The sequence below is a fragment of the Phyllopteryx taeniolatus genome, chromosome 22 (genome assembly GCF_024500385.1).
Source record: "Phyllopteryx taeniolatus isolate TA_2022b chromosome 22, UOR_Ptae_1.2, whole genome shotgun sequence".
Lineage (NCBI taxonomy): Eukaryota > Metazoa > Chordata > Actinopteri > Syngnathiformes > Syngnathidae > Phyllopteryx > Phyllopteryx taeniolatus.
The window spans coordinates 5,089,376-5,115,565 of NC_084523.1; the positions used below are offsets into that span (position 1 = coordinate 5,089,376).

General features: G+C 43.3%; 1 protein-coding gene across 14 annotated transcripts in view; it reads left to right on the forward strand.

The window, feature by feature from the left end:
* nav3 (neuron navigator 3) overlaps window positions 1-26,190 on the forward strand; it is a 240,426-nt gene that overhangs the window by 90,691 nt on the left and 123,545 nt on the right. For 9 of the 14 annotated variants that reach the window (XM_061761820.1, XM_061761822.1, XM_061761821.1 and 6 more), the window contains exon 1: window positions 21,398-21,853. The exons of 1 other annotated variant lie outside the window; for it this stretch is intronic. In XM_061761820.1, coding sequence (XP_061617804.1) covers window positions 21,599-21,853 — 255 coding nt within the window. In that variant the 5' untranslated portion in view covers window positions 21,398-21,598. Of the gene's footprint in view, window positions 1-777; window positions 913-19,878; window positions 20,010-21,397; window positions 21,854-26,190 lie in introns of those variants that run through there. 4 more of the 14 variants (XM_061761833.1, XM_061761832.1, XM_061761828.1 and 1 more) reach the window with 3 other exon arrangements.

Below are 26,190 nucleotides of genomic sequence, written 5' to 3' on the forward strand. Positions count from 1 at the left end.
TAGAATTCAATTGGCATGCTTTGACTGGCAGCTAGCTGTTCAGTGGCATAAAAGAGCTTATTTTGCATCTATAATCATTCTAATACTCATAAACAGCACTCATAACCTTGAAGGACATCATGATTTTTACTGAACTGTGTGAGTCAAGCATATCGTTGCTTTCGGGCAGAATCCTCACTGATCCAAAGTTGCTACTTTTCAGGAAATTTAGAAAAAAGCTGTAGTTACCAAACACTGTATCATTCATGTTAGCATTATACATTATATTGCTCTCACATAACATTGCAAACTAACATGAACATAACACCACCTCATAATCATGTTCAAGCGCAAATTTAATACACTAAAAAAGTGCTAAAGATGACAGTGCCCACTTCCTGCAATTTCAATCAAGCGCACACACACTTCAATCCATCGTCGGTGTCGTTTGGATTAATCCCCTGGTCTGTCTGACAGCCATGTGACACAGCAGGAGGTGTGCGTGCCTGTAGGACAGTAGTATGAACGTCTTCGATAAAGTGATGGTGCGCGATAGCGGGGCAAAGCCACAAGACAAAGTGACTGGGGAAAGTGACAGATGGCAGCAGAGTGATGGAGGGGGAGGAAAGGATTGTGTGTCACTAGGCTACAGTGCGAAGTGGGGTGGTGGTGTGTAGTGTGTAGACTTTTTCAGATTAGTGTGTATTACTGCTTGTTAGATCTGTGTCAGCATGTAAGCAGTGCGGTGCGAGGCAGCGGCGACATGCTCCAGACCTCGCAGGGATACCAATCAGGAATTGTTCAATTATTCATTCTGTCATGAAGTGGCTGTCATCAGTGCGCGCGGTGTTGGCAGGGGGCAGCCACAGTGCCCCCGTCACACCGGTTGGCAGCCCCAGCGTGCAATCCAAGGAGGACCTGAACGCCAAACAGGTAGGATGCAAACACAGGTGTGGCATGATACCAAGGAGGGTTCAGTTTTCAGTGGTTTCGATGTCTGAAACTATCCATCAATTCATCCATTTTCTATACCGTGGGTGAGCTGACTTAGGCGAGAGGCAGGGTATAGCCTGGACTAGCCACAACTCTTTGTTATTACATACAATTTATCCAGTTTTGACCCAGTTTGCGCATTTGACTGCAGTTGAAATAACGTGGAAATCCTTAAGACACTCAAAGTTATTCATTATGTTGATACCCTGTAGGGGTTGCACAACTTCGCAATTTTTAAAGTTGACACTATTGTGATGAAAGTCGAATTGACGTTGACTAGTCATTGATGACGACATTAATATGATTCAGTACACATAGAACTAAAATTCAAATCACAGGAGGGAATGCTTTGGAATAATTTATACCAAAGCTGCCCATTTAGAAATCCAAGACAGTTCAAATCAATAAATGCAACATACTTATTTTATTCACCACACTGTTACTGCAAGTGGCTCTGCCTCCTCCTCAAGCCAGAACCACATGATTAGCTACTAGAGGACGTCCTGCACTAAACGTCATTGTGGAGTAGTCAAGTCGATTGTCTGTACAACCCCTAATACCATTTTATCATTGTCGTTTCCTGGTTATTACTTGCTTTTCCTCTCTTGACTTTGCTCTCAGTTGGTACACGATTACTATTACTCTTTGTATACCCAGTAACAAGCTCAGATAGGCGATTGTAAGAAAGACGATTTTTCAAACAATCCTGAAAACATAATGCTCATTTTGTGGATCGGTGCTATTTATTAATTATTTTTTTTTTCACTATCCCTCTATTTGAAGAGGGAACGCAATGAAATTAAATGAAAATGACGCTTGTTTAAGCGAAACCGTGCAAAATCCCAAGCCCACGTTTGTTTTGCTTGGACTTCCCGCTTCCCTCCATCACACTATTGTGTGGAAAAGCGATCTAATTGTCCTCCCAAACGAGAGAGCTTGAGCACTATGTCCACATGCAGTTAAAAAAAGAAAAAAAATTCAATCCGTGTGTTTTCAAGGTCTACTCTTTGAAAAGAACGTACACAGCAACTTTAGAGGATAATGCTTGTGTATGCAGTAGCATTAAGCTTCTACCCTGACCCCATGCTGTACTGATCCCATGACAAGCTCATGCTGGTACTACTACTACCTCTAATGCCAGCTACACACAAAGTGCCTGTAGCTACGACACTCACACATTAACATTTCCTTCCTGAATAATGAAGACTAAGCACCGCTCCATTCTGAAAGCGATGGGTCGACAGTAAACCCTTACAACCTGATGGATGACTCCCTACTTGTCATCATCATCATCATCATCATCATCATCAGTGTGCAAGAAATACAGACTGAAACTTTGTCTACACAGCACCATTGTGGGGACTGGAACTCAGCTCGAATTAGCGGATGCTTCGTAAAGTAATAAAGATTTACCCGTGCTGACTTGATGTTATTGAGCACCATAATATTCCACCTGAAGCCTTTGAACAACCTGAAGTCAATACAGGTTCAGCTTTATCACTCACTCCTTGAAACATCCGCTCAATTTAGTTTTTCTTGATGCTGAAATCCTATGCAGCCCTCCGGATAAATTTTCCCTGGTTTTGCGCTAACACCTGCTCTAGAAGTTTGGTGTTTTCATCACTGGTGGTAGAAGCAGACCTTCTGCTGCGTGGTTTGTCAAGAACAGATCCTGTTTCAGGAAACTTGCCATGGATAGTATAAGTTCTACACATTGGAGCAGTGTGACGACCATAACGCTTCTCAAACTGGTGCTGAACTGCAGTCAGACGAACTTAGCAAGCCGTGGGCATGCTTACAAAAACTGCAAAGCATAGGCTGTCAAATCCTGATGGCGTCACATGTGGCTGAATGATACTTGAAATGAAAACTATGAAGTTAATAGTAACTTTTGGACATCCTGTATTTGGAGAAATATGATGCCAAGATCAGCGCAACCCCATGGTAACGGCCATAATTAAAAAAGCTACTCCACAATGTATGTTGAGAAACAGGCAAAGTGTAATTCATTCCTATATCGTAATTGCTCCAATGTGTACGACAAATAACCTGACATATCTCGTTCGACTTCTAATAAATGTGTTTAACAATCTTACCCGCTTTGGGTCTTGCAAAGCTGCTTGTCTAATAAAGAACAGAGGCAATACTGCAGTGTAAATCCCTGACACTTTTTAATGAGAACGAAGAGTTTGCCCATGTGAAATGGCTGTGGTGCTTTCGGGTGATAGAAAGGCATAATGGCAGCTGTACGACACACACGGATTTGCTGCCCTCAAATATATTCAAACAATGCAGTGGGGTGATTACATCCTCATCAACAATCCAGTGTGCGTGTAGCCACCCAGTCTAATAGCCGATAATGGCGCCTTTGTAAAATTGAGTCACTTAATATTTGCGGCAGGAATGTCTCTGACTTGATGATTGATGAATGGGTTGTGGCCCAGTGTTCTGCCTTCTCTCCAAAACAGTATTTCCCAGACCTGTATCTGAAGGCTCTCCGTCTCTAATATCAATAAACTGCATAAAGCAGATGGAAACTAATTGAAACCATCCAGATGAACGTTCTATTGTTGTTCAAAAAATGTAACACTATGAATGGGAAGAAGGATAAAATGGCTTTAGCTGAAGCAATAGGGAGCGAGGGGAAGTGAGGAAACAACAGTTCAACCTTGAGTCGCTCCTTTGATTTTTGTTATCAGGCCACTCGCAGATAAGAATGAAAGTTCTCCCGACAGCTGTGTGCTGCATAAAAGGGGGGAAACGTTTGTGTTTTATCAGAAGGGGGAAAATGTGCCACGATTCGCTTGCCACTGTCAGCCTTTTTCAGTCTTAGCCGTCATCCCATCAATGTATAATCACCCGCCTTTGGGAAGATGATAATGACATGGCCAGAGGTATTCATTTATGCTGTAAGGCAGTTATACCTTTTGGGAAAGAATGGCCTGAGAGGAATACAATACTGCATTAATTCCTTTGTAAAAGTGCTTTGCATTTTAAGTGTTGGATCGGACTCAACCTAATGTTTTGTCTGTGATTCTCATAGTCACTTCATAACAAAAAGGTTTGGACTGGAACACGCCATATTGACTTGGACTCTTAGGGATTCTGATGCCCTGTACACATGAACTGTAGCTGTATCTTCCGTAAAGTACTGTACTCTTTTCCCATTTGAGGGACTCATCCCCAATCGTTTCCTCAAGTATGACAGGACCAACTGACTTGACTTATGTGCTTTCACTCGCTGTTGCCACCATGCCCTTTTTCTTCTCACTTCTTTTCATTAGCGTACGCAGGACTGTGTGTTCACGCCAAGTTTAGGAACACTCCTTGCAGCTGATGATTGCTCGCTCAGCCCCCTCTCCGTGCCTATCAGTGCTACTTCCTCTATGCCGCTCAGTGACACGCACACTGTGATATGGCTGGCTACCTAATTTGCCAATGAATAATGCATGTGTCTCAATGGTAACCTTTGAGATTATGCATTTGGTCCCAATCCAAACTGGTTTGAATGGCTTTGACGAAGCTCTGTGCCGATAGTTTTGATTAGTCTGGTACCTACCTACTCCTCTCGACAATTGGCTCTTGTAAATTTAAAAGTTCCTGTTTTATATACAATATCATGCTATACAGTTCTGTAAATCAAACATGACAAGGGGGATCTATCAGAAATGTCTTTATTACGAAAGTTAACAAGAACAACAACAAGTGGAACTGTCCTCCTCATTCATATGCAGGTGCCCTGCTGACTCGCAGCCAAACACTGTCATGAGTCCCTCCGGTGCATTCATAGCGAGTCGGAAATCACAAAACCCTTTAACCTTAACAACAGCTTTGTTACAATTATGAAGAATAACAAATAAAATCGACTTCTTGGCTTTTTAAAATCTGTTGAACCAACCATGGCTAGCTTTAAATGGTTCCGTACTGGCACAGGGGTCACAGTGAGTCCGTCCTTCTTGTCTCGCTTATCCGTTGCTTTTCTTGAACCCATATTGACCAAGCATTCATCCATCCATCCATCCATTTTCTGAGCCGCTTCTCCACACGAGGGTCGCGGGCGTGCTGGAGCCTATCCCAGCTATCATCGGGCAGGAGGCGGGGTACACCATGAACTGGTTGCCAGCCAATTGCAGTTGACCTAGCAAAATGGAAGATAATTCATATAAAGGCGAAAAACACAGAAAAAGGCACCGAATGAAGCACTATAAGCAAAGTAGCAGCTGCAACACTGAGATACACGAGTGGCTGAGAGTGATCCGCTTGCCCAAAATGGCTGCACCGCCCAGGACCAAAAGGGATGAATAAAACTTTTGTACACTGTGATGAGGTGTGAACATCAGGCAATATTATGTTTGGTCTGTGGTTAGTAAATAGTTCAAACACTGAGGCGTTCGTAAATTGGGCTTCCGCTGTATTTCAAATCCACACTACAAACTACTAAAGTTATTCGCCCTTCATGAACTAATGGAAGGTTTCCTCTGGGATCTTCCGCCGTCGTCACAACCATCTTGATGTCATCTTCAAAACGGGTCCACTTGATGATCGCCTTGAGCTTGCAAATCAGCAAAAAAATAAGATGGACCTGGATACTCAGGTGACTAGGGAGATTAATCCAGTTCTTCCACGTTCTTCTGGGCCAGGAACTGTCAGATGCTCAAGGCATGTGCGTTGTCATGGTGATGCAGTAGTTTGTAGTTTGTGTTCAAAACGTGTCTTTTGTGACACCAATCCCGGATATTTTCTGACACACCTCGTACACGCTAACCATGCTCTGCGCTGGACACTGCAGTTATATATTCGACAGTCTCCAGTTTGCTGTGGCAGGTACTTTTGTGCTGGCTGCAATCTCCTCAGATAAAATGTGTTTCTGTACCACAGTCAACAGCTTACCGGTACATGCTGATAATTTAGTACAGGAGTGTCTTGTTTTGGTGTGTTTTTCACAATTTTGAAGTGGGAAACAGACGATTCCAAACTAAAGCAAGTAAAGCAAGTCCCTTAGATAACTGGCATAATTGAGTTGTTATTCATACTTTTCGGTTCATTTGGAATTGATTTTTGTTGTCCATTGAATTATTTTTCCAGATCCACAAAATGGAAACCTTTACTGCTGGTGGTCTAACTTTTTCTATTCCCGCCTGTCTTCATTAGAGCAAACACTCTGGCCTCAATATGTTCTTCCCAGCTTAGCCAAGAGCAAAAGAAGCAGCACTTCCAAATGTCATCAAAAGGTGGGAAACTGCATATCCCATCTTGTGTGCTCTCTCAAAAGAACACTCATTGTGTTATTTTTGGAATTGGCGGGGCATAAAAAAAATCATCTCAGTCATGTGTTAATATCACACTGTGTTCCTGTGAAATTGTGTGTGAGAGAGCTCCTGCACCCGTACTTGACCAGCATTAGAGAAGCTGTGCAAATGAGAGAACTTTATGCAGTTCCACACTTCACCGTCTTAATGCTGAATCATATCTCGCTCCTCCACATTCCCTTCTTGTGCTTGCTTTAATTTGCTCCTTGCCCTGAAAAACTTTTTACCTCTCTTTAAACTTTTTTTTTTTTTTTTTACCTGCAACTGTCTCAAAGTCAGCCAGACAGACATTTTACTGCCCTGGAAGTGGAGGGAAAGTTTTATTTTTTTATTTTAAATGAACAAATTCTAATTAAAGTGGTTAAGTGTTTCTTTATGTTTGCTTATTTAGACTGCAGTTTTTTATTTCTGCGATTACTCCAGCGTTTTACTGTATAAACGCAGGCTAAATCCACAAAAATATATGCCCAGATGTAAGAAACCAGAATTAAAGTTTAAGTTACAGTAGTAGTGTGTAATTATCGCTGTCAGCTAAAAAATGAAATGCAAAAATGTACATCAGAAGAAGAAGAAGAAGAAGAAGAAGAAGAGGCGGACTGAAGGAAAAAAGAGAAGGGGAGGGGGGGACTGCATCAGTCATAGCCGGGCTTGGAATGCTCAACTTTCTCATGCTGCGTTACTTAACCAGCTCACAATTATTTAAACTGGGCACGCTCGAGGCTGGCCAGGATAAACAGCAAAACACAGAGCAGCGCCCCAGCACCGTAATCAGAATCATATACAAGTCAGCCAACTGCTTATTATAAGATACTTAGAATGGAGTGCGCCGCTTGAAGCCAACGAACAAGAAAAATCACTTTTCAAGGCTTGACTTGTGCACTGACAGACGTGCTGCAAAGTCAACTGTCTGTGACTTAAAGGCATCGCTGAACAGTCAGGACACATATTTGTAGGAAAATATCATGACCAAAATCATCACGATTATCGGAATTATCATGATATTTTGTCACGGAATTTACTTAATATGATGACCCGACTGACACGTTTTTGGAGATACGAGCCGTCGTTCGGACGATTTATTTTGCTTTGACATGTGAGCAAAAACTCGAGATACGAGCGCTGTATGGTGGGAGTGACTTGGCCTCAACGCACTTCAGAACACTCAGCAGTTTTCAAACAAAACAAAACAAAACAAAGAGAAAATGGTGTGTATTTAAAAAAAAAGTCCCTTTTGGTTAATGGTAACAAACAATGCAAAACGCCATAGATGGGCTAATGAAACTAACCCTTTAAGCAACAGATATTTGAACAAAACCGGTGGAGCAATACATGGAGACAGAAAATATATCAATATTTACAGGCATACTGTGTATTCCTTTACCTTTGCGAACAATGACTAATACTGCAGCTTACTTAGAAGCTGTGACATCCTTAATCCATATGTATTGTACTGCCCACAGGTGGCCAAGGGCGTGCACACCAGAGAAAGCAGCACGATGTCCACTGAATTGAAGCAAAAAATACGGCAAAAACTGTTTAATTCTATACGTTCTGTTTAATTTCTTATTACTGTATGTTTTATAAAATGCAATCTTATGGAGTGCTATTTTTAGAATTTTTGTTCAGTTTTTTTTTTGTTTTTTTTTTGAGGAGGCTGGAATGGATTAATGGCATTTCATTTCAATGGGGAAAGATTATTTGCAATACGGGTGTTTTGAGTACAACTTGTATCTCAACACACCATTGTGTTTAACAGTGGTGGGACTCTTAAATTACTAATGTAATTCATTACAGGCGTTGTAATTAATTCATCTCATTGGATCAAGTAAAAACCGTAGTGACGATAATTACAATTTGAAACGGTACTACCAACTGTTTGAAATGTCATCACGTATATCAGGAAACTGTTTCAACCCTGGAAGACTCTACTTACAGTAAGCCCTGAGTTGCTCTTTCTTTCTAACTATCAACAATGTTTTTGTTGTCCTTTTGTTCCATGTGATCGGAAAAACCCTATTGGTTTTGAATGATGTCCAAACTGCTATTGATCCCTAAGGGAAGTTGATCACTGATAGATCGTTTGACCCCCCGAAAAGACAGTTTTAGTGGTTCTGAACTGATGCTATCAAGTTTTGCTGTGTTCTTCCCACCAAAGTATGAATTCCAAGCCAGGAATTCGGGGTCAGGGACCTTGTGGGTGCCACAATGCGGACTCCTGCAAAACGCTTAGCCGCACCCCTCGCACACATAATGAGCGTTCTGCTTCTGCGAGATGTATGTCTTTCCAATGAAATAACAGAAAGGCGCCTCATCTTCCGAAGGACAGACGGAGACAGCATCGTTCTGCCGAAAAGGTCACTTGCTTCATTCCCGCTCAGTCAGTGGTAATTGCGTCGCTATGAGCCGGAGAACATACAACTGCATATTTGTGTTTGCAAGTGCTAAAAATGCAAATGAAGGGCAATGGAAGGAGTAAATGCAGCAAGGCATTAGAAGGACTCTCTAATTTGTTTTTGGCTCATTAGCCCACATCCTCCCCAACACAGAGTCCTCACGACTAGTTTAGAAATAAATTGTTTAGTACTTTAGCCACAAGGAATGAAGGAAATAATCACTTCTTGACATGCCGCGGGATAAATGACATCTACGATGACTGCTTTTCAGCAGCACAATGTGCCCATATTAAGAACTCCAAAAGCCAGCCAGTTGAGACTAATCACATTTACTGCCAGATCATCACCAAACTGCCCCCGTCTGGAATTAAGAGAAAATCACCAACATTTATATTTTAGTTCATCCCTTTTCATCCACTTGTTACACATTACTGTATTTAAAATAGTTGAAGACCACTTTAAAAAAATGTTTTAAATATTAATTGATATGCCATAGTTTTATAGCTATTGACATTTTTCTGGGCACATTAATCACAAACAGATTTATGAAAAATACATTTGCAAGAAAAAGTATGTGAGCAGCTCTCCTAAGGAGAGTAGAAATGTTTTTATAGGCAGGGCAACTTTAAGCAACACGTCCAATCTCATCACATTGATAGATCTTTACGTTGGCTGACTCCTGACTCTGATTAGCTCTTGAAGAAGTCATTAGCCCAGGGTTTCATGTACCTTTCACCCCCTGTGTTGATGAAATGCTATGTCCATTGAAAACATGAAAACGCATAACTGTTGTGTGGCATTAGTTTATGCAGACTGTGTTTGTCAATTAACGCAAATATTCAGGTATTTACAAAGACTTAACATACTTTTTCTGGCAACTGTGTAAATACAACTCTAGGAGTGTCTACTTAGATCTTAGAGCAGTAGTTGTGCATGGCCCATATACAGCATTTGACCCAGCACGGCATGCAATTATGAACACAACGTTTAACCCCCAAATGCTCATAATATTTAACAATAAACACAGGATAAAAGGGGAGGAAATGGATGGCGATAAAATCAAACATTTGTTCACTTTTGGCAAAGTGTATTTTAGTGGGATTAAACCCTGTTGCACACACTTTTCTTGTAATTGTAGCACTTTTCGATTACAAATGTAACAAAATGAAATGGACAGTATATCTATTACTCGTGGCAAGTACTGTACAAGTGAAAGACTTGCTAACACTAAGCCGTGAGCTTTTTCAAACCACAAAACACAGGGTCGTTCACGAATGAAAGCCTCTTTTTCTATGGATTTGGGGTCTTTTAGTGGCTTTTAGTCCCGCTGCTTCAGCGCGTTTGCACTGCAAAAGGTCTTTGCAATGTATTTGAGTCGTCTCCACAGCCAACAAACTGTGCTATATTACGAGTCAGATGGTGCGCACTCAGCCCCCATTAGATGTGGTGCGCTGCCGGTATGGATTTACTTGACCACAGGCGTAGTCAAATTGAGGACTCAGTGTATCGCGTGACTATTAAATGTTATCATAACGTGAGCCGTCGTACAGAAGTTAAAATGATGTCCTCTGACTTGGTGGTGTTGACAGCGAGAGAATTTCCTTGGACTCACTTAAACAAAGAACTGTAATGCCATACTGTCCTATCATGCCTGCCAAGGAGAAGGTGGCCAATTGGTCGGCGCCTGGCGTTGAGCCCAACCCCCAACCACCCCCCCCCCCCCCCCCCACCCCACCCCCGCCCCCCAGAGCAGCAGCTCTCACATTCCCGTGACACCTGGACAGAGAGCGCACGGACCCTCTAACACGGACCCGTGAGATTCGGGTTTTTTCATGTGGGTCGTGTGCGAGCCCCGCATTTCCAAAGCGACTGACAGTTATTTCAAGGGTGCTGACATTGGGGACTTTGGAGATGTTATTCAGGTGTATTTGATGAGCTGATGGTGCCAACGATTTATGTATGATCGACTGAACTAGCAATTGGAATTCCCTTAGAAAATTTCGCTATTGTTCTTGACAAACTAGTCACTCTTGAATAATTGATTCAGTTCCAAGTGTTGTGATTCAATATTGAAGGTACAGGGACACACTACAATAAGTTACTATACATTATGAATATACTTGAAATTTTCGATTGCACTCCCTGCTGTGAGAGCATCCCCAGAAAGCTGACGAAAAAGCAAATATTACTTGTGGACTTTGTCATTCAGATGATAAAGTCTTAGTTCCACCTCCAAGTTTTCAGTGAATTATTAGGTATAGTTTTCCCCGAATTGTTGATCTGGGCACGGTACAGAGATTCTGGATTTGAATCTTGGCTCCGACTCTTCTGTGTGGAGTTTGCATGTTCTCCCTGTGGTTTTTCTGTGAGTACTCTGTCTTGAGAAAAACATTTGGTTAATTGAAGACTCGAAATTGCCCATAGGTGTGAATGTGAGTGAATTGTTGTTTGTTTTTTTCATTTGTGGAATGGCAGCGGCTGTTGTTGTGCCCATTGTTCTTTTTTTTTGAGGCAGGGTAAGACCAGGAATATAACTCTGTTAATGTTTCCCCATCTCATCGCAATCCCCAGATCCCAATGCAAAAATGCCCTCTATGGGATATGAGCAGTCTATGGATAGCATGCGATCAGACACTTCATGTGCGAGGCCATGCCATGAGATCGTTGCCACATTATTCCCGTTCCGCTTGCTGCTGATGTGCTCATTGACCATCTCCCTGCCCATTCTGCTACCATTTCCCCACAGTTATGTGTCCCTACATCAGCCTCTAATACCTTGCTATTACCGTAATGAGTGGGTGCGTTAAGGTCCAGACCCATTGAGGCACACATTTGGTAGGCTATCGCTTCAAGCGAGTTTCACTTCTTCCAGCCTCATCAGCACTATTGGTTTGAGAATAGCAGCGTATCCTAACACAGTAACATGACATCCTTTATCTTCTTAATGCCCTCCCAATGTGTGTATATGGAATAAAAGGCCATATGTTTATTTTTCGCTTAATGATAGCCCCTGTCTACTACTCCTCTGACATCTCCAATTTTCAACACATTTCATAATTCCCCACATTTTTCCTCCTTAAATGTGTTGTGTTTTGCAGTAGCTGAATTGAACTCATGCCTCAATCTCCCCTCTGTAGAATCTGGAGGGGAGTTTGTTTATGAAATTAACATTCCTGGCCCACGCTATAGAGGCGCACGTTTTTTTTTTGCTTTCGCTATCATCGTCTTTGTGGTAATTTCACAGTCCACTAGTGAAGCAGAGCTCTCGCCAGCTGGTTGGACTGGATGTTTACGGCTTTTGCTTCTACTTTTCAAAGTGGAGATGTCATTTTTTGATGGGATTTTTGGCCTTTTCTTCCAACAATGCATCTACTTGTTGAAGGAGAGGTGAACTCTGGGGTTCCACTCAGCTTTTGCAACTCAAAACTCTGCTTTTTAAGGAGTCAGAGAGCATTCAATTCAACAAAGGCCTGGCTTTTGTTTATGTCACGCTCAAAACACGTAATCCGACAAATTTTTCTTCCAGAGTTATGGGAAGAGCTGACTCCTTCTTCTTTGTTGATGCTCTGCAATTCCTGGTTTCTTTCCATGACAGTGTGTGTTGTCATTAGAGAGCCATTAAAGGTTAGGATCTGGAAAGAAGCCCTTGTTCCAAGTCGCAAGTACAAAACAAAACATTCAATCAGACGGTAAGAAGACTATGCCTATTGATAAGGCGAGGGTGTGTCAACACACATTAATTAATTAATCGCGGTCACTACAGTACCTGATTTTTATTTACTGGCAACCAGTGTCACCTCTGGGAACGTCTTTGCTTCTCGTGAATCTTTCAGTTCCTGTGATTAATATGAAAAGACAGTCAGACCGCCAAAAATGTTCATATGGCTCACTTTCATGTTGGAGTTCTTTCGCAGGACAGCTTTGGCAGCTTGTCACCTGTTTCTCCTACATTTTTCTTTTCCAAATGGAGGAACTCATATGAACCAAAATGGCAGACAGACAAAATCTTGAATATTGTGGTGTTGCAACCCTGAACAATTTGGGGGTTCAATGCCTTGGCAGTAGACAAGCATTTCTCCAAGAACTTAATTTTCAGTTGGATTCTAACCTTTAACCTGTTTGTCACAAGCTGAGCCCTTATGGTCTGAACTACTGCCATGCCTAAAATATAGTCATCAGAAGTTGTATTCAAACCCACCAGTATTCCTTCCCTCCATTTTCTATGGCACCTGTCCTCATTGGGGTCACAGGTAAGCTGGAGCCAGCCCCAGAGTCTTCAGTTAACCTCTAATGCATGTTTTTAGAATGTGGGAGGAAGCCAGAGTACCCAGAGAAAACCCCCACAAACTGAAACTTGCGACGTCTTGACTGTGAGAAATTTGTGATAACCCGCCCACCAGTAAATACCTGTAAACCATAAAGAATAGATTTAATCCTTGTATATACTTAAAGTCGTATTATTTGGAGATGAAGCCATGTTTCCTGGAAAAATATGCCTCAAGATGTATTCCAACATTTGAAGATTGAATAGCCACTTGCAGATTTTGTAAGAATTCAGCTCAGTGAGCATCGAGAGCAGTGATTCACAACCACTGTGCCACGTCACACGACCTTACTGCCATTACTTGTCTGTCAGTGATCATCGAAGAATTAGGAGTTTTGTTGGACCTCATTCTAGATGAATTATACAGTGGTTAACATCTTTTTACTCTTGTCTGACAGCGAAGAAAAGACAGTTCAAACATTGGCAGGTTTAGTTGCAATGGTTTGAGCCTGGAACAAACTAACCCACAAATTAATGGGAAATTGTTGAAACAGATTCTGTTCAACTTTGTAGTTTCCACTGTATCGATCACGTTTTAATAGAGTCCACTGCTGACTACATAAGGCAGCACATGTAGAGAATATGCCACTACTGGTACTCTCTTACTTGCACTACTAAGTCATTAAAAGTCAGGGGGGCTCATACTTGTCGCAAGAGTCGTGTCCCACTTCCTTTACGGCGGCACACTGGCCCGTGAGCCGTAGCGCAACAATTTTCACCGCAGAGTTATGTGTCATTTACGGTGAAGTTATTATGAGGCGTACTCTGCAGTGCAGTGGCGCTCACATGCCTGCAGCAAGTGTAAAGTGTGTCCACCTCGGTCACACACACTCCTCAGAATGGCAGTTGGTCCAAACACGCTTATAACTGATTTCTTCTGGCCTTTTATAGCTCTGTGCCCACACGCCAGTGCCCACCCACTGTCAATGAAGTGTCAGCAGGCAGCATCCCAAACAATGGCCCCGTCAGGCCCTTAAAAGCCAGATTAACTCCCCTGACCCGACTGTTTGGGACTTGGCAGGCTCGTGGCAGCCTGCCTGGGCACGGCGCACGAGCAAAAGACCTTAATTGGACAACGCGCAAGCGCCGGTGCCGGGGGGAGAAGTGGGGGGGTTGGCGGCAGTCGCCCGCTCTTAGCCCTGTTTAGTTTTCATCAGAGTGACGCGAGCAGCAGTTCGAAGTTTCATGTTCGAAGCTCTCTGCTCTTGGTAAAGACACATTCCCGCTAGTCAAGCTCAAACTGAGGCTGAATATATTTTACCATTTGCTCTTAATTTAATCTAAGGTACTTCCATCCTGTGATTGGATTTTATCCACTGAAAAAACAACAAAAAAACAACTAGGTCCTCATGTGGCCATTTGTCCAGAGGCGGCGGGCCAAATAGGAAGTAGGAAAGGATTAGATGATTTTAGGCAGCTTCGGAATTCGCCCTTTCCTCCCCATTTTGATTCACTTCCTTCAGTACAAGACCAAAATAAAGCCCCTGTCACTCAGGGGTATGGCTTTCAAAGTCATTGTAACCCTTTAATCACATTGCGGTACCAGTTACAATCATCCAAATACAAGTGGCTGCTGGGTCTGTGTTGAGGAAAACTGTCCATACGCTCTTGCATGTACTTATTCAGACTATTGGGGCAGGGTGAGGTTTGAGAAATAAATCACTGGAAGTGCTCCACCGAGTCTAATAAATTGAGAGCACAATGTCACAATGCTCTTTTGTCGAATTATATATCCCTCGTTGTCACTATGAAAGGCCTTCAAGTGAACACCTGATTTGTGTCCAGAATGCTATCAGCATTGTTAGGCCTCTTGTTTGTCTGTCAAAAAATATATATCATGCTAATTAAGCTCTAGCTTCACACTGGGCTTCTAACAGTCTAAGAGGTGTCTTCACATGCTGGTCTATGTCAGGCGATTGGCCAACATTTAGTGCAGCTTCCGAAGCCTTTTTTATGGTGGCATAAATGCAGGAATGCACTAAGTACTTTGAAAAAGTGCTGTGGTTGTTATGAAGGTAAAAGAGGAAATGAAAAAAAAAACACATTTGGGAAAACATCCTGCAAGTTTGGGTTTATAGCGTTGTGCCCAAAACCCCCATATGATCCAATGTGCTTGTAACAGTACTATGTGTCAGTCTAGTTAGAACTGTGTTTTGTTATTTGTTATTTAGTTTTTTGTCATATCACTACAGAAGGTTCCATTGATAGCAAAGAGAGAAAGTGTCATGATAACTGTAGACCCAGTAATTGAATTGAATTTGCAATTGGATAGGTTTTGGCCGCTCACTACGATTATGAATTGGATTGAACTGAATATCACGATACATAATACCACGAGCTCGTGGTTAACATTTTTGTCTCACAATTCTGAGGGTCTGTGTTAGAACCTACGTTCCCTGTTCTTGTGGGGGGAACTGCGGTTTTGTCCTACATGCCAAAAACATGAATGTTACATTTATTGAACACTCTAGATTGTCCATAAGTGTAAATGTAACTGTATCTTTGTCAATATGCGGCCTGTGATTGACTGGCGAGTCTGCCTTCGTTTTATTTACTTTTAATATACAATGGTGAATGTCTCAGCAAGGTCCTCGAGGGTGCGTGTGAGTTTGCCCAACTAGTCTACATGTGATTTGTGCACTTGTAGGTGGTTCAAGCGTGTCCCTCGAGGAATCCTGTGGGGGTCCTCTGGGAGTATGCTATACCGGACCCTCTGATAGTCACTGTTCAGTCCCTGTACGACTGGTGTCAGAGTTTTGTCCGCGTTGCCGGCAATAAGTTAGATTTTTTTTCACGGATGCAAGCGGCCGAACTGAGTTTCCTCCCTTAGAGGTAGGGTGAGATGCTCGTCATCTGGGAGGGGCTCAAAGTAGAGCCGCTGCTCCTCCACATCTGGGTTTCCCGGCTAAAGCTACTGCCGCCGTAATCTGACCCCGGACAAGCAGAAGAAAATCGATGGTTAATGTCTCTGTATGCAAATGTTAAAATGCTACCTAAAGCCATGTCTGGACAGTTAATGACAGTATTTATTTATTATACATGATTTGTCCTCGTGACTAATGATGATTTTCAACGAGACGACTACAAACTTAAAATATTGGGAAGTACCCATATCCTGTAAAGATACTAAATTCCTTACTATTCCTTACTCCATTAGAGAACAACCTAATGGAAACAGAATGCAATCAAACACACGTTTGCTTGCTGATTGCTGGAAGACAAAAGACTCAGCCAGGAAAAGGATTACACAACACCCTCTTCATGCAGAGGTGGTTGACATCTGTGACACATCTTTAATTTGAATTGCAGCCTCATCGGCTGTGAGTTTTCCTTTACTTTGTCAACAGGTGCAACAGTCTAAAGTTGAGGGGGGTTTAGGAGGGAGTAGTGCCGCCGCCAGTCAACAGGATGCACACCCGCCACAGTTTGTGTCAGAGGACAGGAACTCCCACCGGCACTGTCTTGTCACGCACATACAATCATAGGTCTTTCCTGCACATCCTTGGACCTTTTCAGAAAGCCCCTGAGTCGTTGCTGCACGGGTCAGAATGTACAATTAGATGACTGCCCCCCCCCCCCCCCCTTTGCGTGCCTTTCTCCTCCTCCTTAATGTCACATAAATCCAAACATAGCACAGATCCCCTCCAGCTGTTTTCTCTTATATGTGCTGTAGTTTAAAAGACAGCCTTCATGAGCGATATAGCTTTTTGCTGCATGTTTACAGGGATTCTTTACAAGCAAGCAGACATTAAAGATAATGAGATGTTACACAGTGGATGCAGGCAGCTGTACGTTTGAATGCACGTCCGCAGAGTGCCGTGGCATCGCCCTCACTTCTGGGCCCGTTGACACTCTGCCAGCTTCCAGGGCTGAAGGCACTTTTTTTTTCCTGAGCGCGTCCCCTTTAATCAGACGGCGGTGTTAAAAAGCTGACATTCGAAACGAGGCTCTGCGCTAATGAGGGCGAGTCTGAGGAACCCCAGATGAGCGCAATATGTGTTTATCAGTTCGGCAAACAAACAAGCTGTCCTTATTTACAGCCCACGAGTTGGAGGTTGAAAGCCATGTGTGCCTTGCCGCACATTGGAAATTAATGAGGCTTAAGCTATGTACTTACTCGAGGGATGTACAACGGTTATTTGGCAACCGCTTATGAGGTTCAAACAGGCTGCCCTTGTTGATATTTTAAAAGGTGTTTACGGTATTTATCATGATTCTTTCCAATGAACAGTGTTCTTTTAGAATGCAAATGACCTTGCTATACAGCTGATTTCAAGGAGGTTTTGATTCTTGTAACACTCGTTTTTCTTGTTTGGATGCATGTTTAGTGCGTGGGTGGTTTACCACGGAGAAGCCATGGCTTGAGTGAGTTGTGTGTGTGTGTGCAGGGAGTGTGTGTGTGCGCGAGTGAGAGAGTGTACATGAGAGTGCGAGTGTGAGAGGGAATGAGAGTAACAGTGAGTTTTTGAGTGTGTGAGCATGTACAGTACATGTGTGCTTATGTGCGCACGAGTGATCATGAGAGTAAGCGCGTGTGAATGTGTGTGAGCGAATCCGAAACACCAAGAAGCACGAGTCAATGAAAGTGAGGGGGCCTCACCCTGCCGGCCACCACTTTGCCGTCTGTTTATTTGAGTTTCCATGTTGTCTGTCGTGCGGTTGACTGATAGCATTCAGAGTGTTGACAGGACCAGGTGGATGTCTATCTATCTCCTCTACCATAGGGGTTGTGTTTAAGCGCTTTGTGTGTCTGTGCATGCTGGGAGGGCAGAACGTGTTTGACCCCCTCCCCCTCTTATCTCCAGCACCCCGGAGTGTTTGTTTTCACAGTCACAGTGCTGAAATCACGTGACCCTGGGCGGTATCTTTCATTCGGACACCCCTCCACTTACACACACATCAACTCGTGCTGTATCGCACCCCAGCATGTGGAACAAATAATAAACCCGATATTATTGATTCCAGGAGGTGTTCTTACTGACTGGAAAATGAAAAAATGGACACGCTTGGTTTTTCAGACCACTGAAAATAACTCAAAAGACCATTAGATTCTAGCAGACTGGCAGGAGAGGCTAGTTGCGGGGTTGACACTGGAGAAAGCACGGTGGTAAACCTCTTAAGACTATACAGAGAAAGGTCCAGTAGTGGTGGAGGTTCACAGCTGTTTAGCATTAAAGTACAGTAAGTGCCCAAATAAAGATGTTTGTGATATACGGTACATAAAAAAAAAAAACTATAGTAAATGGGCCTACTGTATGCATCAGTGAGTCAAACATTTAATAAAATGGCTGATAGGAAAGTAAAAAATGTAAATTGTTATCGGTTGCAAATCAACGACACTTCCGGTGCATTTTTCCCTTAATCAAATCATCTGTAAGCCATGTATTTTTAATGGTAATGTTGGAAGATGAGTTTGAAATTATAATCAGGCCTTTTCACTCCGCACTTGGCATGGCGCAGCATGCCGTCGACTTTCCCATTCATTCTACCCGCTCAGCCTGAAATACACCTCCAAGCCCTCTTCGTGGAACTATGCGTAGCTCACGAACAACCTTAAACTCCGAGATTCTGCATTGAAGTTAGTATAGGATGCACCCTTTCCCTTTCTTTTTTTTTTTTGCTGCTGCATCGCCTCCTCCTCCCTAAAATAAGCAAAGTCAGGGCTTTCTTTTGGAACACTGACAAATTCATATTGCCGAGTTGCGGTCTACTCAGCGGGGAAAGCCTCCCGATTGTCGGCTGCTACGTGAGCACTTCCAAATGTGGCCGTGGTCGGTACTGGTCGCACCCAGGTGCTGTCATCCTTGAGCGCTGCCACGCGAACCTTTTACACTGAGCGAGTGCGGTGTGAAAAGGCCTGAAAGTGTTTTGGGATCATAGTTTTTTAAACTATTAAGATATTGTTTTGGACAGGGTTCTCCATAACATCAGGGCTTGGTCCCTTACCCCCTCAATTAGCAAAGGTTCAGTGTAAAACCCTTCCCTAACAATGATTAACAATAATAAGTGGATTGCCTGTTTTTAAACTCTATGGACCAACCTGGACACCTTATGTCTAAAATGATCAATGACCATAATTCTGCTTTTATTCAAGATGAACCGGAGACAATAAATAAATAAATAAATAAACAAACATATCATATGGAATTGATAAAGTAATTGTTGGTTTATAGTCCAGGACTTTGTCTCATTGTGCCAGAATACCATAGAATGTATTGAGCACATAAAATCCTGTGTTATTGCAGCTATTGCTGATTTTGCAACACATATTTTTAATAAGTATTACTCAACTGTACTAATGAAATGTGCTCACCCCCTCGTCTTGACATTTCAACTATGGCACAGTTGGCTGTGACATTTTGTAGAAAATGTAGTCGGCCGTAGCGGCCAAGCACAAAGGTGCTGACTCGCCCTTCACAGTTTGTGTAGATAGACGAAAATCCGAGATCTGCTTTGCTAGTGTTGACTTTGGAGCTCTTCTCTGGTATTAAATAAGGACAATCAGCGCTATGTTACTGAGCCGGCTTCTTGATCGTGCGAGTATCTGGCCCCCTTTCAGCAACCGACATCCATTTCACCGTGTCGACCATGCATGCGGGTCCTTTTCTTCTCATCTTCAGCGGAAACCTGTCTCAGGGACCCACCGAGATGTGGGAGCTCGTCAAAGGCGGCTTTCCAGACAGTCCTGAGAGTTTGGATGCCGGCCAAGGCAGCCCCGATCCCTGGAGCACTGCAGGCAGCGGTGCACAGAGCCAGAGTTGGACGCCTGCCACTCATTTACGTGCTGTCCTGTTGTTTTAGTCTTGTCACGATAGCCCCTGGTGCATGATTGGAAACACGTTGGAGCCGGTGCTACTCCGGGTCCATATTAGGACCACTCACTCCTCAAAGACTCTTGTTGGCAGTATGAATAGGATGCAGCAGGGTGTAAAGTCATTATTTTACACTGTGTTGATTTCTAAGAAATGTGAAAGTCTGTCTCGCAGTGTGAGTTTTGTGAGTCCATATGCGGTAAGGTCACGCAACTAATGATGTGTTTGCATTTTCTCGTACCTTCTGCTCCTTTACTGTCACTGCAGTGCCGTGTTGAAAAGTTTACTTTGCCCTGTTAGCAGTAACTCTTTGACACTTTGGTTTTGGGCCCTCTTTATGCTTGCTCTGTGTCAGTTTAAGAAGGTGCTTTTGGCAGCCTGATATGACAGTTTGGCTGTCGAAAGTTTAAAGAGAGTATCATCTCCTGTCCAAACCTGTTTCAATTACTATATTGTCATAGCGATCAAGGATATGGTCTGCTTACTGTAGGTTTGGCCACATTGGCTAGGTAAGTTCATGGGAAACATACAGTATTTTTGTATCCTTTTCTCACTTCAACTAAGTAGGATTTCTTTTATATATATATATAGTTAGTAGAAATGGACTTAGTTATAAAGTACTTACCCTCTTAAGCCATCTGCTTAGAAATATTTGTGATTTCTTGTGGCTTATCGACTGTACATTTTAGGTTTTACTCCAGTTTGTGCCTAACTTTTTGTGCGATACGCTACTTAAATTCTTGTAAATGTCAGTGAGTTTTGCAGAATATTCTTCCATTGGCTTTCATGCTTGTTCTCTTCAGGGTAACGGGTGTGTCGGCTGACTTTGGGCGAATGGTGGGGTATACACTCGACTGGTCACCTGCCAATTTCAGGGCACAAACAGACAAACAACTGCTCACACTCACATTCATGCTTATGGGAAATGTAGAGTCTCTAATTAACCTAACAAGCATATTTTTGGAGGAAGCAGGAGTAGAACACGCCAATTCTTCACGGGAAGGCCAGAGCTGAGATTCAAACACTGAACACGGCAGAACTGTGAAACAGACATGCTAAACACTAGCACACCATATTAAATAGTTGATACATGAGCGACCAAAGCAGTTACCAGAAATTAGAAAACAGTGTTCCACAAGGACAAAGACAAGAGATTTCTATTGTTTTCCTGTATCAAGTCTTTATTTAGATCCCAACACACAAAAGGGACAGCTCCAGATATAGCTGAGCAGAAAGTGCAGCCACTTCCAGTGTGAGTGAGACAGAGTGATGTCCAGTTGTGTTCAGGAAAACTCACGCACAAATAGGTACACTTGCAAACACACTCTGTGAGGTCTCCTTAATCACAGTTTTGCCGAGTGCTGATTCTCCCCTCGAGGAGTTTGTGTCCCCTTGTACTGCTCTGACCGACTTTGTGGTGTGCTGCTGACAGTGCAAGTGTGTCAGTGAGTGAGGGAGAAAGGGAGAGAAGAAGGGGAGGGAGCAGTGTTGCTTGTGGGAGGAGATGGAGGAGGGAGTGAATTGGAGGAAGAAGGAGTAGCCTTCTCAGTTTCTGGATGTCCTGCTTGCTCTGGGCTACAGAGTGAGCGCAGTTGCTTTCCTCTCCCTCTGAGAGGCAACTGCTCCTTTTTTTTTTATTTTAAAAAAACTTTTTATTTAATTTTTTTTCTTTTTCTTTTCAAGTTTTTTTTCCATCCAAGCCATCCATTGTGGTTCTTTGACTTCCTGTCACGGGACCCGTGTGTCCCAGTCTTTTGTTATTGTTTTGGAAACGGAGGCGAGTATACCATGCCGGTAGTTGGCGTCGCTTCCAAGCTCAGGCAACCCTCTACGGTGAAGCCGGTGCACACCGCACTCCCCATCCCGAGCGCGATCCGGGCCGCCGCCGCCTCTCACGGCTACATGGCCCGGCAGCAGGAGCTCAAGGCGAGCGATGGCGTCCCGGCGCTTTCTTGCCAGCTGTCAGTCAAGTCTGAGTACCAGTCTGCGAGGACGCCCGAGGGAAAGTCCAAGGCGGAAACTGAGGAGAGCAGGATCTGCAAGGTTGGTTGACACTGAATGTCTATGTAGTGTTTATAGTATACCTTTATGGTGAAGAAGATTGAGTTTTCCATGTTGGATTGAGCAGGTGCATGTGGAGCACAGGCACGGGGATGACTCAGTGATGCTGTTTGAGGAAGGGATTACCTCATCCTGCTGCCCTTTTGGTATCTGTGTCATTTGCAGGAAATAGATGATGCATGTAGTCAAGATCATTAGGATCACAGCCAAGGAAATGTGCTGTTAAGTCTGTCTTATCTGAATACACTTTGTTCTGAATGACATAGCTAAATGTACTCTAAAGTGGTGCAATAGACCCACAGAGAGTTTTCCCTGCTGCACAGATCTTTGGTTTGCGTTCTCAGGCTCCGACAGAAGAGGCGTGGTCACTTTTCAAAAATCCCCGCCAAGTAGTTTCAACAGCACCTCGTCACATGCTGTTAGAGTCCAAACCGAAACTTTGGCAATCCGGCCGTTCCGTCTGTCCTCCTCTTCTTTTTCACACTTTAAGAAGCCCGGTAGCGAACAAAACAGCAGAGATTTCTCATGACCGGGAGGAAACGTGGGCCAGAGACATCAAAGCATGGGTCAGCGCTCCCTGGCCTGCCTCTAAATCCTCACAGCATGGCTGTGACTGAGTCTGAGCCTGTATAAAGGGCGGCTTGACAAGAGGGGGGCGGTGTTTTATCATTAACCTACTGCTGAGAAGCAACTTCCCTTGCAGCTTGTTCACATAACTCCCTATATCTCTTGTTTTTGGTCTCAGAGCACCAGAATGTATTTCCACAGATTTCTTATAACAGGAGTTATCTGACTTTTTTTTAGCCATCATACAGCAAATAAATCCATTCAAACTTGGAAACTGACAAAAAGTTGTTGCATGCCCCTGCCTGTCAGTGTGGGTAAGGTAAGGCAGTATAAAAGAGGTAATTAGTCTGCCTAATTGTATTGTATGTCGTCCTTTACCAACTTAATCCCCACTGACATAACTGTAAACACATTTCCAAAGTACCAGTGTTCTATCTAATGGTAAGCAGAGATGATGATGTAGGATAAGTTTTTTCATTGATGTGATGATATTTGCAGTAGTCTGTGGCAGGTCCGATACCGTATATCAAGAATCCAAGGAAGTAATTTTTAAGATGCACTCGGTTGGAATCAATCCCTATCTCTGACTTGTCTTCCAAAATGTGTATTTGGATTCATGTATTTCGCTTGTAGGAATGTTGTGCTGCAATGTTTGCTTCAGGAGGAAGTGCACCGGAATCAACTGCAGGGTACCTATCAGCTTGTCTAATAGGGATGCAATTAAACTGTCAAATGAGACCAATGTTTGGCACCGTTCAAACATGAGCTAATGTCAGTAGGATTACGCAATCCTTGTGTGTCGCCTCAAAGCTAAACCCGTACAATTCTATGGGTGTCTTCATGTCGAAGTTTATTAAATGCTGGTGATAGAAGAGCATGTGCTTTGACTTTCTGTTTTGACGGCTTCTACAGCCCATTTAGCCAGCAAACCAGGTGGGCTTGAATTACTTAATACTACTATTTACATTTTTAGAGTTTCTTTTGTACACCACATACATTCTTTGGAAGCATCCCCTTGTTTAATCCTCGTATGATTTTTGCCTGTCACAGGCTCCTGTGCGATGAAGATGAGAACAAGGGCCAACGTTGGCTCCTCCTGTTGTATTCTCTTCTCTGACAGCTCAAATTAGTCTCTAGCCTCTGGCGCTGTGCGATGACGAGGTGGAATGAAGAGCGTATCTGAGTTGACTGGGCTTTAATGGAGTGTCAGTGCCACCACCCGTGATAAGGGATGATCTTGTGCATCAAGGGTTTATCGCTGTCAGAATTCATGTCGGTATTTAATCAATACGTACTTTTTTATTTTCTCGAGGTAAGCAAAGTCGATTCAACTGTACATAACCTTGACCGGTGAGTGCGTCTTTAACTGTGAATGGCAGCTCATCGCATACATGAGCCAAAGGTTGCTATTGCCATTTGACATTGAATGTTATCCTGGAACGTTGCTTGGAAGCATTAAGTACAAAAAGTATGTTCGGAAGTGCAAGTGCCAGATGCACTCACCCACTCACTTCAAAACTTCCTGTTGATTATCTCTTGTGCTCCCAAGGGCGGCGAGCATATTCAAAGTCTGCTGTACCATTTTTGATTATTGTGCTTAGTGACTACTCTGGATTTGCAATTAGAGGACAGATATTATTGTAAATTTGACTGAGTGGGTAACATATAAATATCCCCCAAGGCTTTTATTTTGCTTCTTGGGTACCCTCCGAAAGCCTTGAGCTTTTTACACACTGTATGATCCTTGTGAAATATGACTTACATGTATGGTAAACTATAAACCGCACCCACAACTCTCTGTATTCTGCAGAGTGTCAATGATTTTGTCACAGTTACTCTCTGCAGACAGGCAATTAGAGGTTCATAAAGACCAAGTCATAAATCACACAATCCAAACCCAATAGCCAAAGCAAGTATTTGTCAAGTATTTGTTTAAGTAACGTCCTGAAAATGAATTCCACTCATCCAATGTGTATTCATTACCCCCACTGGATCGCTTTAAGTATACGCATATGCCACTGCATGTATTTGAGAAGTATTTAATTCATGCATATGGGTAGTGTGAAGTATAGTGTGTGTGTAGTTGAAGTGACAGACGGCGTATAAATGTTTTTAAAAAAACACCAGTGATAGATTTATTGAGTCCACCATGCCAACATTCAAAGCATACCGTCTCTTCTGGCTCAGTCGGGTCTAAACCCCCTCCTTTCTCTTTTAGTGACTCTGACACTGCTGAAATAACAGAGGCAGCCAGAGGGGGCCAGCTCGCTCCAGCAGAAGGAGGGGTGGGCAGGATAGGAACTTAATATGTCATGGGTGGTCTGTGTTGGAAGCTGTATCTGGAACACAAATCACGGAGAAGTAGTAAGCGTCCGTACGGTTGTACTTCAAGCCGGTGAGATTAGAGAAGACTCTCAAATGACACGTTCAAGCACTTCTGTGTTGTGCTGGGCCAATCAGAAGGCATGTGTTAACAGGAGAGTCCATCCCCACGCAGATATGAGTATTTCTCCTGACCCTCTGGTCCTTTCCAGTGCTTTTACTCCCAGGTTAAAGACAGTATTTAATTTCCCCGCCGTGCGCACAGACCTCAGTGTTTAAATGTTGGAGCGAGAACACACGGTTTACAGTAGAGCCACACCGGTTGAAAGACAAATTGAGACAAAAAGAGACATAAAGCTTGCCGCCAAACACGTTTGTTTGAAAAATAAATAAATCTCTGACGGTGCACTTTTGTTTATCGGAGCGACTGATGTGGTTAAAAGCGCCTTCATTAAGGACACTAAGGCAAACTGACTTGCAACACCTTGCTGTGTGTTTCCGTGGCCCGAGGCTACATAATTCAACAAGTAACTGGATTAAAGCGAGGGTGAAGCTCCCGCTGGCCTGTTGTTGTCTCGTCATATTGTAAGCTTTCGCTCTGATGTTTGTGGCCAGGGAAGAACTGACACCGATTGGTAGGTAGGTAGGTAGGTAGGTAGGTAGGTATCTGTAAAGCAAAAAGCAAACGCATGAGTTTGGAGATTTCCCCATGTCCATCAACACTCTCTGTCTTCTCAGTTTTCTTAGCATTATCTTCATTCCTTTCTCAATCCCTCCTTTTCACTATGTCCCGCCACCAATTTTTTTCCAAACTGTCTCCTGTCACTGTCTTTTTCCTTTTTCCGATTGCCAGCATTCCTCTCCGTGTTTTTCTTTTTGTCCTCGGCAAACAGCAGCTTCACTTTATTCCGCTCCCTGATATTTTCCTTTTGACCTTTACCTGTCCATCCTATTTGTCAAATTTTTCCACACTCCTTCTACCTTGTCCTTTCCGATCTCCTTCCGCTGTCAATCCCGTTTCCTTTGTGATCCAGGTCCAATGCGAATGGCACGGAGGGGGTTAAACACACACCTGGCCCAGTTCTGTCAGTCCAGCTGTCAACTGTTTTCTGCTGAATGAACCACTCACCTTTTCTCTGTCATTGCCCTCTCCGGTTTATCCTGTTTCTAATCTATTGGTGCATTGTGTGGAGCCGTGAAGCGTGCCATAACACATGCTTACACAGCCTGTGTGTGTGTGTATGTGAGTGTGTGTGGTTTGTAGGTATGCACGGAGAATGGTTACTAATGTTTTGAATCAGGCCAGGGCCGCGGCTGTGGTATTGACTCACTGCTTTACGCACCGCAGCTGTAGTAGGTCATTCACCATCGACACAATTACTGCGTTCCTTTTGCACTTTAGACGGGGTTTCCTGCTCTGAGAAAACATT